The 12,871-nt window shown below is 51.3% G+C and overlaps 3 protein-coding genes across 3 annotated transcripts; 2 read left to right on the plus strand and 1 right to left on the minus strand.

Annotated features, from left to right (window-relative positions):
- Positions 1–5,031: 5,031 nt before the first annotated feature.
- On the minus strand, positions 5,032–6,662 carry N7458_004611 (ribosome biosynthesis protein RRB1; the record flags this gene model as incomplete). Its single annotated transcript, XM_056907993.1, has 3 exons — positions 5,032–5,056; positions 5,123–6,377; positions 6,464–6,662. 3 exons carry the CDS (start codon positions 6,660–6,662, stop codon positions 5,032–5,034), a joined length of 1,479 nt encoding a protein of 492 aa, XP_056766611.1.
- Positions 6,663–7,333: 671 nt separating this feature from the next.
- On the plus strand, positions 7,334–8,560 carry N7458_004612 (Spg1/Tem1 GTP-binding protein; the record flags this gene model as incomplete). Its single annotated transcript, XM_056907994.1, has 4 exons — positions 7,334–7,913; positions 7,979–8,271; positions 8,334–8,408; positions 8,462–8,560. 4 exons carry the CDS (start codon positions 7,334–7,336, stop codon positions 8,558–8,560), a joined length of 1,047 nt encoding a protein of 348 aa, XP_056766612.1.
- Positions 8,561–9,435: 875 nt separating this feature from the next.
- N7458_004613 (uncharacterized protein) lies at positions 9,436–11,679 on the plus strand (the record flags this gene model as incomplete). Its single annotated transcript, XM_056907995.1, has 1 exon — positions 9,436–11,679. The coding sequence occupies one exon, from the start codon at positions 9,436–9,438 to the stop codon at positions 11,677–11,679; it is 2,244 nt and encodes a 747-aa protein (XP_056766613.1).
- Positions 11,680–12,871: the final 1,192 nt, after the last annotated feature.

Genomic DNA, 12,871 nt, shown 5'->3' on the forward strand with positions numbered 1-12,871 from the left:
CGCTTTGCGGGTGATCGCTGACAGTGGAGCCCAGCAGTACATACTTAGTGCAACGACCCCAGACAAAACTCCGACAGGACCGAGCTGGACCAGTTGAACTAGCCAGTTAGTCAATGGACTGGCCTAAACTGCAGGCGCCCATTCCAAGCATCCCGGTCTCGGAATAAATTACAAGCCATGAAACTTTGACTCCCCATCTTTATATAAGGTACTCCATACGAAAGTAAACTGTAGGCTTTGCGCTTACACATCCTCATCCAAGCGCCCAAGGCTAAAGTATGTACACAATTAGTTAGCTAACTAACTAACTAGTTAGTTACAACCCTGACGGCTGAATCAGACAAAAAACAAGCCACCAGAAATTCTCCGATGCATCCTTATCCCCGTTCGTCCGTGCCATGGGGTTCCGGGCTGATCACTTTGTGGCCTGTGCTCGCCGCTTGTGCACGATGGCATCAAGTCTGTCGATGGCGCGCGGGATATTTTCTCAGACCTCAGTTCTCACGGCTCGGATATATTAGTGCTCCTCCACTCACACACTCTTCCGCCTTCCACTTTAGCACCGGACATTCGGGCTTCAAGCCGTCTTTAGCCTGGAAGATTTGTATCGTTCTCGTGTCCTTGCAAAGCTATTTCTAATTGCATGATATGCCGGATCTGACGATAAAGACTAGGGGTTTAGTACTAGCTCTGTCTAATCGCTGAAGAAAATTCCACAAGGCGCTACTGGTCGCCACGATTGGCCCCAAACGATCGTGCAGAGTACCCGGAGCTCGATGGTCATGCGGTCATACCGTCCTCTTGCCCTGGCTCCAGTAGATCATACATTACCTAGTAATAGTCGCTAGGCTAAAACTCGGCTTTGAGTCTGTGTACGGAGCTGGGGATAGCGACGAGGCTGGCTACTTACCTGTGTCTATTCTGGGATGCCCATTGTCGCAGGCATCATGCATCAGTACGTCGATACTTCTGAGGCTCTTAGTAGGATTCGCAGGCCTTGCGTGTCATTGCTGTCAGCGGTCCACTTTTGATACTCTCGGGATTGCAGAAAGTGGCGGGCGGGCGAGAGTCCGCTGGTCGAGCGCAGTGGATTCGGTTGGTCCTGCAGGTATTTGTACCGTGTCAAGACATGATAGCTAGGTTAAAGATGGCGTGCATTTCGGAGAAGCCGACATCGTAGAATCAAGTAGATTAATACTGTCGCACCAGTCTAGGCCATATGGTTACTCTATAGTATTTGTCAATGGCTAAGCTTGGCTTGGGAGAGATTCCAAGCGATACTATTGTATATCCAAAATGCAAATGCCACTCAGGGGATGTCATCTGCAAGCCTCACATCGAGATCTAGCCAGCCCTAGCAGTATTCAACGTATTATTACGGAGTCTCTTACGCCGAAAATCATAAGTGCCCATTACGAAGTTGGGTCACGCTTCGATCATTATTGCTATAAATTGGACTTTATCGTTGTGCTTTGAAATGCCCAGCCACGAAGTGAGGCACTTGCGACGAAAACTCTTGACATTTATCCACAATAAACAACACGACGATAGGAAAATGTTGCCAATAATCGTATAATTCTCCGAGCTGTAAGCATCAGAGAGTCGGCAATCTATGTAAGTGACCGGATCTGGGAGTGGGTAGGGCTAGATTATGATAAGCTGGTCGTTGTTTACAGATCTTGGAAGCAATACGATCGCCGGACAGAATCATGGACAACAAATCCCGCAACTGGCATGACATGACATGAGGACATGAATACAGTACGGAGTAGTATCATGCAGCTTACTACCTAGATGTTAGTGTGGAAGGGAACTTTCAGAATGAGTCGACAATATTGCCATGAAATACCCGCTAAAGTTGTATGCAATGGGAACGCTGTCCTAGTACAGTCCTCTGCGTAGTGTTCCGAGTCAGTCCTTGCGCCAACGATCAGCAACCTAAATAGCATAGTGTCGGGTCAATTCACATGGCGCATCTCACCATAAGAAACAGACCAATGGCCTGATGCGCGTGTTCAGGCCGCAAACAAGCCAGGGCCAAGATCACCAGGACGGTGGTGGCGACAAGCGGACAACAGACTTGGGCGATGTATGGATCTGCGCCCAGAACTCAGTGTCGGAAGTCTATCCAGCGCTAACGATTAATGTCAGTGAAGAGTTTATATTTAGGCGAAACGAGTACATAGGTATCGTCCGCACATAGAGAAAAGCCCAATGCCTCTCGGTACAACATACATTCTTCAATATTCTTCTTCCGAGTGTGCTTGGGCTTGAGCTTGACCCCAAATGGCTCCACCAAGTGGACCGACTCCAAGAAACACGGACTGGACCTGACCGGTGTACTGATAAAGGAGCTCAGACACGAATCGCGACATTCTCCGATAAGAGCACGACGATTGTACAGGATATGCAGGACAAATACAGTAGATGGCAAGGTACTGAATTTACTACTGTCCACAACTCGCCAGGTGATCTAGTCTTTGTCCAGTATTTTGTCTATCCTAGTTTAGCTGTACGCAAGTAGCTCATGGAACCTGGACTCCGGAAAATTCCCCGACTCCCAGCAACAACCCAGTCATCTGTGCTTAGCTTTGCTCAATGCTACCTATAGAAAGAAGTGTAACTATTACCCTAGCGCAGCTTGATATCATCATCGTAATAATTGTAAATTAGTGATTATTGCGCCGGAGAAATGCCGACCGTAGAAACGAGCTTAGCCTGCGAGCCTGCACAACGACGAACTTTACTTGGTGGTAGTGCGTGATCACCCATGGAACGTGCAGGCGTTGGATGGCGAGGGCGGCTAGATCTGATGTGATTGACTGGTTTCCTCGTCATGCATTAGTGGTATTCAAGGTATTCGAGGGTTCGCGTACAGTATTTCCTAAGATACTGGAATTATACTATCGTTACTGGATTTCCAATACCTATCTTCATAGAGTATGGATACGGACATAAGCATGTTGCCATTTTGCCGGCCTTGCAGGTGGTCCATGTACCTAGCCATTTTGTACATCATCGAGCAGCAAGAGCTCCAACTCTACAGGGTGTCCAGTATAGCTCGTGGGAGATCGACTGTTAGGGTACTGTTGGACTGGGTTTAGCAAGAGATTATTCTTCGGTACCTTGCGTTGTTGTGCATGTCATTCGGATTATATCGACGAGTACTCAAAACGTCAGTCAGCACCCACCGTAGTATATACATCACATCGTTAGCGCTCGCTTCAATATCGAACCGCTTCAGCGCCTGGCAACACAGGTACAACCTCCATGTTGGAATTTGTCTGACCCGCGACGCCACGGACGAATCTAATCGTATATTCCAGCCAACGTACAGAGTACATCCTCACTCCTAGTAAGTAAATGAGGTAGCTAGCCGTCCCAACACCCTGATATTCCATTTCCGTCGTGCATTCGCCTCCTTCATGCATGTCATACCTCGGCCATCCCACTTACCTAAACCCACCCTCCAACCAAAACCCTCTACTGTACAACTAACAAAGCCAACGACCCATCCATCAATCTACACTGCCACAGCCGACGACCCCAGGAACCTCGCACAGACAAGTTACCTACAACGCACGAGCTGAACCACGAATAACAAGTTAACAACCTTCCGCAATTAAATCCACCCACCTCATCGCATCGCCACAGCCAGCCCCGAATCAATACAAGACAACCCACGCCATACGCATGCAAATCGCCCACGATCGCCCGCGTCCTAGCGCCAGCGCAAATTGTATGTAAAGGACCACCTGTAACCGCCAGGCCCCGTTATTGGCACACGTTTAGTAGCCCCACGTCAATGCTAATCTGAGGCCCCACGTTCTGCCACCGTACGGTACTGTATAGGCTGTTAGAAGTTAGAACCGACTGGCCCCTTGCCTGCATGGTCGCACCCGGCTCGGGTCCAGTACGGCGCCGGATGAGGGAGATTAGGACGAGGAAACTAAGGGAGGAAAAGAAATGGCGCATTGGCGATCGTAGACGCCCAGGGTTGATTCAAGGAGTAGAAGTGTTTTCGCTAAGCAGTTGACTAGCTTTTAGTGCTTTCCATTTTGTGGCGGTGGTTATTGATCTAGGACTTGTTGTTACGCTGTGCCCAGACGAGTCAAGATGTACAGGTACATAATTAGCTTGCTTGGAGCTGCAGCGCAGACCCCTGCGGGCGCATGTCCCTCGTACCTGTAATCTATCACTATGCACAATGTAGCTGGATCAGCCAACGGTATTAGATGTAGGTACCGACGAGTACATACCCTAGTGTCTGCACGTACATTCGCAGTCCCTCGTGCCGCAGAATCCAGCGGCTGTACATCCTACTGGCCTCCCCAAAGTACAATTCCTCTTTTACCAGATACTCCCACGATATTCTCCGTATAGATACTCCGTATGCATTATACATCCCATCCCATCCCACCTACCAGGGTCTGTGCCTTTCTTCCTCCATACTGCCGATTACCTAGAAGAGTCGCGGACGGGTACAGCTAAGGCAATGAGCTCTTATGCATTCGCAGCTAGGTACTGGAGCTCTCGACTGCCCCTCCCCCTCTCTGTGCTAACACTGGCTACACTGCCCCCCGGTTATCACTACGCCTCGGCTGATGGCCATCGGATAGGGCGGAATTAGTGGGGGTTTGCGTTCCGCGCTGGTGGCAATGTACTGCTAACGATGGTCACAGCTACTATTTCATGCTCTGTGTAAGTCATTGTGCAAGCCTGCCATGGGAAAAAGGATTAGATAGTAGCGGGAACAGAAATTTAGACATGAAGAACTCGTTCAAATATGCAAATCTATCTACTCTGCGCCCGCAAATGTAGACACACATAGACAAGGAAACCACAAGGACAACTATTTTGTTCATCGCCCTGCCATCAGGGTTCGTCGCAATGGCAGGGCCTCAACTCCAGAACTGATGTAGACGAGTCGCACGCCGCGATACTCGAATGGTATATGAGCAGGACATCACACATGAAAGACTTTTTTTCTATTTTAGTTGGATGGGTGCAAAGAAGGACCAGTGTCTTTCTCTAGACACTGATGGTCTTGAAGACACTGTTGAGAAAGAAGGAGTCAGTACTAAACACCATGCTATAAATCTTTCGCATTTCAAATACATACCTGAATCCGCTGCTACCCGTCGCCATCAGCGTGCCTGGCATCTGAGCTTGCCAGTGCACCTCCTTGACAGACTCCATATAGTGCACGAACAGCAGCTGGGGAGGAATATCGGCCATGCCCGCTTGTCGGCTCTCCTCATCGTCCAGCTCGACAGCCAGATCCCACAGGGTGACAGTGTTGTCAGCAGAGCCAACGGCCACAACACTGTCGTCCGACGGGTGCCACTCAATGCTGGTGATAGGCTCCTTGTGGAAGTCAAAGGAAGCAACAGGGGAGGCGCGAATGCGGCCGGCGTCGTTGGGCTTCCAGTGACGCAGATCCCAGACAGCCCACTGGCCATCATCAGCACCGGTCGCCAAAAGGTGGAAAGTCTGGTTCGACCAGCTCATAACGTTGACGTCGGTATTGGAGATATGCACGTCCACAGCTGGCTTGCGAGACTTGGATCGCACGTCCCAAACCTTGACACTACCATCGCTGCTAGCAGAGGCAAACACGTTCTTCTCATTTGGCGACCACTGCAGCTCCTCCACGGAGGACTGGTGGCCTGTGAAAGGCCGGGTGTCGGTCACCCAGCCACCGCCCTCGGTACGGGTGGTCACATAAATGAGACCGTCATTATCACCGGTCAATAGCTTACCAAGAGGCTGAAGTGGAGACCAGTCCAGAGCATAGCCTTCAGACTTGTGCATGCGGAGAGTAGAGAGAGGCTTAGAAGCGGAGGGAGGGAGGACAGTGCCAGGCACATCGAAGCTGGTAAGGTGAGCGGTCACGTCGTGAATGAGAACTTGCGAGTTCTCCAACATTGTCGCAGTCAGCGTTTGAGGAGGTTTCGAGTAATCTGCCGACTGGGAAGGAGTCTGATGACAACGAATTCGGTTGGTTGTTGAGCCGAGGGGAATCGACTTGTGCTCGAGAATGGGCTCGCCCATATCGTCATCCGAGTCGGACTCTTCGTCTGAGTCCTCGCCTTCCCGCTCCATCTTGCTGAGACCGCTCATCTTGAGCACCATCAGCTCATTATCCTTGGCCCGAGAGCCCTCGGCCTGGGTACCAGCAACAGCGTAGACGGTTGCGGGGAAGGTCTTTCGGTTATCGCCGAGCGTGTCGTGGACAATGTCGAAGGACAGACACGGCCAGGGTGTACTCAGAGTGTGAAGCATGTCGTAGGTCGAGGGATCAGGCGAGAGGGTTTCTCCAGGTGCCAATTTCGTCCGTCCAGGAATGAAAGTCTGCTTGTCAACGTCCATGGCCTCTATATTTCACGATCAAAATTAGTTATGCTGTCCATTCCCTGCGAAAAAAAAAAAAAAAAAAAGGCATTGAGTAAGCTAGACAAACCTCGTTCTTCCTCCTCACGCTCAGCGTCAGGGCGACCGTCCACACCGGCCTCGAGGATTTCATCTTCACTCTCAAACTCATCCTCGAATTCGTCTTCGAATTCCCCCACTTCGTCGGCGGGAGCGTCGACCATTGGGCGCTCGCCGGCCTTGAGCGCGGCCGACTGCTCGTCGGCAGCATCCGCAGCTCTCTTGGACATCGTGGACGAGGAAAAGAGCCACTGGCAGCGAGGGGGAAGTGTAGGAATGGGGGGGTAATTGGCGGCCGATAAGAACTTTTTTCAGTAAATTTTGGGCAAACCGCGGGAGAGACGCTAAGCCTATCGGGGACTAGCGCAGATCCCGCAGTTCCCGCAAGTCGAAGGCGAGCTGAACAACCGGACTGGACGGACCGGGTTGGACTCGTCTGGACTGGACCTGACTAGACCGACTGGCTGTGAATTCTGTCTGGACTCCTCTGCAAAGGTCGCGACGCTCATTCGTGTTTTTGCGTTTGCCAGCCCTCGTTCGTACCGTGGCTGGCCATCTCTCGCCCTCTCGCTTCCCCTCCTTCTCTCGTCGCAATCTCGCTACCCGTCTGAGCATTGTTTACGCCAGACCCAATCCTTTCGTTCACATCTGAACCCGACCACCACCTCTGCTAGGAACGGAAGCTCTTCGGAATTTGCACAGTGGTTGAGCTGGTCTGGCTGGACGGCCCAGTGACGCCCAAGAAATACGGAATTGGTTGGTCATCTATCACGCCAGGGTCCCCTTTCCCCGCAAGTGCTAACAGCAAGCTACCTCGTATAGGTTGCACCCTCGACGTCGGCTGCGATCTTCGTCCTTTCCTCTATCTCCTTTTCAAACCATTCATCTCCGATCTTTGGCCATGGATCCGTTGCAGCACTCTGCCTCGGAGGTTCCTGCTGTCGCAGAGCCACAGCACCCTGCTGCGGAGGACCGAGTATCCGAGGCACCTGCACCGCGGGAAGCTCACTCCTCTGAACAGCAGCCTCATGAAGACCCGGCGCTGGCGCCTGTCAATGTCAACTTGGAAGAGCCTGTTTCTGTCGATCAGTCTGCTGGTCGCGTAGGCATTGACAACGGCTACAACAGCGATTCCAAGGCGCACTATCACTCGCGTTCTACCGATTTCCACCACTCCGCTCCCGAATACACCCACCAAGATGCCGATGCCGCAGCTCGCCTCACCTCATCCCCATCAGTCAACCCGCAGCCTCAACTGCATCCCTCCCGGCCTGGGTCCGGGTTCTCCAGTGGCCCAGAACGACATGGCCTGTCTCAACAGCCACAGCCTGCGGAAGCTGCCCAACGACAAGCCGCCCAGTCCTCGAAGAACAGCGTTGTGATCAAGGTCGGCATGGTTGGAGATGCTCAGATTGGCAAGACAAGTCTGATGGTGAAGTACGTGGAAGGCAGCTGGGACGAGGACTACATTCAGACACTGGGTAGGTGTTGAAAACGTTATCTTTGATCAAGGTGAAATGAACTTCTTCTAACCCCGTCGTTACAGGCGTCAACTTTATGGAGAAGACCATTTCAATTCGCAATACTGAGATTACCTTTTCGATTTGGGATCTCGGTGGCCAACGCGAATTTGTCAACATGCTGCCGCTGGTTTGCAACGACGCCGTGGCCATTCTGTTCATGTTTGATCTTACCCGCAAGAGTACACTGAACTCCATCAAGGAATGGTATCGCCAGGGTCGGGGCTTCAATAAGACAGCCATTCCGTTCCTGGTTGGCACCAAGTATGATCATTTTGTCAACTTTCCCCGTGAGGACCAAGAGGAAATCTCACTCCAGGTATGCTCTCGCCGTCCAAACCTCTACTTAGAAGATCCTTCATCCCGACTGACCACTTTTAGGCCAAGCGATTTGCCAAAGCGATGAAGGCTAGTTTAATCTTCAGCAGTACTAGTCATAGTATCAATGTGCAAAAGGTTTGTTTGTTCACTCAAACCAGCTATCTGGGCCGCGGCTAACCTCTTTCCAGATTTTCAAGATCGTTCTGGCCAAGGCATTCGACCTCAAGTGCACAATTCCCGAAATAGAAAATGTCGGCGAGCCGCTACTGCTCTACAAGAATGTGTGAAAGCCTTGAGGCACTTTTGCCTGTCGCCCTGTCGGTTATGTACATTGGGATGATGTGACGCTCCTTGACGATCAAATCCTGACTCCTGCCCTCGAGGCATCTTTCTTGTCAATCAATTTATTTTCTCTTCATTGATGTATTCCATGTGTTCCATGTCTACGCTCGTGGCTGGTTCGTGGTTGCCTGGACCTGGGTAATCCCATCCAGCAATGACGGATTAGCTGCGCAGCCATTGATTATTCTTCTTTGTGTGAACTGTTCCTTATCGTGCTCATGGGCTTCATGTTCTCCATCCTTCGACTGGATGTACCTCGTCTTCTCTTCTTTTGTGTTCATGTCTTTTCCCTAGACGGGCCTCCGCTAGCCGCCTCAGGCGTTTGGGAGTCCAGTGGTCGAGAGGGTATGCTGGAAATAGCATTCAAAACATAATCTGCTTCTATATTTGCATGTAGGGACTATATGTGGATAATCCATTCCTATAATATTCCAGAGGTAGTCATAGAAGGTGAAGTGTGGTTCCTGAAACCGTTCCTGACCCCGATTACTTTCCGATGCTAAACCACGGGCCCCGAGGCGGAGTCTTTCGCCCCCAAAGACAAACGAGGCCATCTGCCTTAGCCGCCGTCCACTTTTCTCTTAACTGCGCCTTGCAGTACCTCTTCTGTTGGGTTTATTTTCCCTCATCTTTGCTTCATTTGTTCCACGCGGTGGCGACTTGGGATTCTAACGCCAAAGATCCTACGTTTCGGCCCCGCCAAGCCACTCAATCGTGCTTGGGGTTGACGGTCGTTACAGCTGTGATCTTTCTCTTTTAACTACTCGTTCCTTTCTGCATTCGCAGTTGCAGTCTTATTGTTTGAATACGAACGGGCAAAATGACTGAAGAGCCGCAGCTGGGCTCTATCCAGCAGCGGATTGCTGCTCTTAAGCAGTCCCAGGCGGCGCAGTCATCGAATGGCACAGAGCCGCCTCCATTCTTCCGCCCGCCCACCGAGCGAAGCAAATCGGCCAATATTCCTCCATCCTACGCCGTGACCGGCTCAGTCATAGATGGCACCTCGATTGGTAATGAACCTGCAGACGTGCAGATACAAAGATCGGCACCACGGCCTCCCCCGACTCCCTCGTCGAAGCCAGAGTTGAAACCAAAAAAGGCCCCGCCACCTTTGCCTACGCGCCGATCAGATCGCCCTCCCCCTCCTCCTCCACCTGCTCGCTCAGAGTCTCCAGCTCGACCAGAACCTCCGGTGCGACCGCAAATTCCAGTGCGACAGGAGTCCCGTCCCAATTTGCCTCCACGTCGGCCTACGCAGCTGTCACACAGACCGTCGCAGGAATCTGTCTTATCTGACGCGTCCCAATCGACCACCGCTACCAGCGTTGGGCGCGGCACGTCGACAACATCTGTCAATTCCAGCGGCAATGGACGCATCAAAGCTCCGGCATGGGGTGAGACGGAGCTACCTGTGCTTCCTCCCAGGCGGCCAAAGGAAGATCCTATTGATCTGACACCAGCTCCCCGCTCCGAGTCCAAGTTCAGTTCTAGTGGATTGACGGGGAAGCTCTCTTCCCTCCGAGGGAAGCTCCCCGGATCTTCCTCTTCGTCCTCCTCTACACCGTCTCGTCCCAGTATTCTCTCCCGTCCATCGGCTAGAGATTCATCACCTTCAGTTCCTCGACTTCCCCTGCGCCGGCCGTCTGGGGTGGAAACAGAAACCAATGGCGCAAATGCTGACGCCGAGGAGGAAGAAGTGAGGCCCAGACTGCCAAACCGGCCACTGCCGCCACCTTCAGCCGCGAAGAGTATTGCGAATGCTCGACAATCAGGGTTTGGTGGATTGAATAAAAGCCCGAGTATTCCTCCGAGACCGAGCAGCACACCAACAGAGAATGGTGCTGCTAGAGTTCCTCCACCTGTACCAACTGGATCTAGGCCAGATCTCACCAAACTGAATGCAACCAAGCCGCGTTTCCACAGTTCGCGGACTGGGCCTACTACACCCGTGGGCAGTCCTAGCACGGAATGCTTGGTATGCCGAGACTTCTCTGGTCCAGATACTCGCGCAGCGCAGTATCCTCGAGAATCACTCCCTACGCAAGATCTGGGCTGGCTGGCAAATGAGCTCACTGCTCCATTCCCGTCGTTAACTGACAAGGCAAGAGTTATCTTCACATGGCTGCACCACAACATCAAATATGACGTAGTGGCCTTCTTTAATAATGCCGTGAAGCCATCCACGCCGGGAAGCACTCTAGCCAGCGGATTGGCAGTGTGCGAGGGTTATGCCGCGCTATTCACGACCCTAGCCACAAAAGCGGGACTCGAAGCCATCGTTATCGGAGGTCACGGTAAAGGATATGGCCACACGCCTCTTGCCCCCGGTCAACCCATACCGCAGTACAATGCGGGCCACGCCTGGAATGCAGTCAAGATTGACGGTGGTCAATGGAAGCTAATTGACGCATGTTGGGGAGCCGGAGCCGTCAACGGTCATGGACAGCCGTACATCCAACGCTTCGAGCCACACATGTTCACCATCTCGAACGAAGAATTCGGCCTGAAACATTTCCCGGGCAACAGGGATCACTTCTTCCGCAACGACGGAAGACAAATTACATGGGAAGAATATATCACTACGGACCCGGACGCGCCATCTGGTCTCAAGCCCCTCCAGATCTATTCCGATGCCGACAAGTATAGCATCGGTCGCAAGACCCTTTACCCGGCCGGCGGTATCATCTCTGTCTACAACACCCCAGGCCCGGTGCGTTTCCAATTCGGCCTGTTCTGTGAGCATTGGACACTGGCCCGACATAGTCGCGAAAAACCCGGTCTCTTCCTCCTCATGATCCACGGAGTAGACGGCCGCGAAGACGATCGTCTCCCCTTCATCCATGTGTCCGGATCTGGACCCGGCGGAGGCGGCGAGATGTGGTATGTTGACGTCGCAGATGCCCGTCAATTAGGTGCCCCAGGACAGAAAATTCAAATCGCTGTTTTGAAGACTCTAGGCGAGCGCCACGATTGCCGTGGTGTTACTGCTCAGGAATATCAGTCGCAGGTCGGCCGGGTTGGGATGTCTTGGGCATATATTGCTGAGTGGACACTGGAACGGTGAATAATTGCTTGATACCTTTTCTGGTTGTAACTTTTTCACTTCATTTTTCTGGCGTTGGCGTGACGACACTTCTCGGCGCATTAATTACTATACGATAATATGAGATTCCATCTTGGATTTTGATACATCCTTGATTTACCTTTGAACTATAAACCACTCAGATAATGTCCTACTCAGCAGGGCGGTCTCATAGAGAAGACAAGGCAGGACAATTCCAGACAAATGTGACTGCTGCCAACAATGATTTTAACCCGGAACTATTGGTTGCACGCTAGCCCTAGGTAATCCCGCGCCAAAAAAAAAATCATGAACAAAAATGACAGGAGGGGGATTCGAACCCCCGCCCTCGTTCGAGGACTAGAACACCGAGTATAACCTGGTGTAAGAATAATTCTTGAGTCTAGCGCGATAGACCACTCCGCCATCCTGCCTTGTTGATATAAGAAAGGGAATATTTTGCACATATGACGTATAGTGAGGCCACACATGGAGTGGTTTTTCCAGTTCCGACAGTCTTATGTTTCAGAATTAAAGGGAGTATAGATTCATTTGGAGATGTATGAACACTGGATGTCTATTGTATTTATAGGCAGATATTATTGTCCAGAGTGATCCATGTCACAAGATGATGATCCAATGAACAAAAAATTAGCAATAATTGTTCTAAACTGTGTTGCTTTCTGATAGCACACAAGCACACGTGACTTTGAACCCTTACATTACAGATTTGGACCTTAACCTTGGAGGAATCTAACAATTTGATAACCATGTCCTCCTTTACAGATAGAGAAAGTTGTGCCCAAGTAATAATGACTTGCATAAATGTTATTTCCCGTCAGCAAAGCTAGACTCGGGAGCAAAAATTGACAGGAGGGGGATTCGAACCCCCGCCCTCGGTCGAGGACTAGAACACCAGGTGGTACTTGGTGTAAGAATAGTTCTTGAGTCTAGCGCGATAACCACTCCGCCATCCTGCCGGATTCGGAAATAGTCCGAGACTTTGGGCAGATAAGGCCTCCTGTATTTGGCCCACAAGGTTAATCCTGTCCCCGCAGCCAAAAATCGTCATTCGCACGCTGTGTACAAGACGCTTCTAGCCTAGAAGATTTTTTGTTTTGAAGAATACGAGGTATACGGCAAGCCAAAAATTGATAGTTAGAAGCGTGAGCGGGAATCTACAGAAATGAGGACA

Source organism: Penicillium daleae (assembly GCF_028827525.1).
Source record: "Penicillium daleae strain IBT 16125 chromosome Unknown utg000005l_segment0_segment0, whole genome shotgun sequence".
NCBI lineage: Eukaryota > Fungi > Ascomycota > Eurotiomycetes > Eurotiales > Aspergillaceae > Penicillium > Penicillium daleae.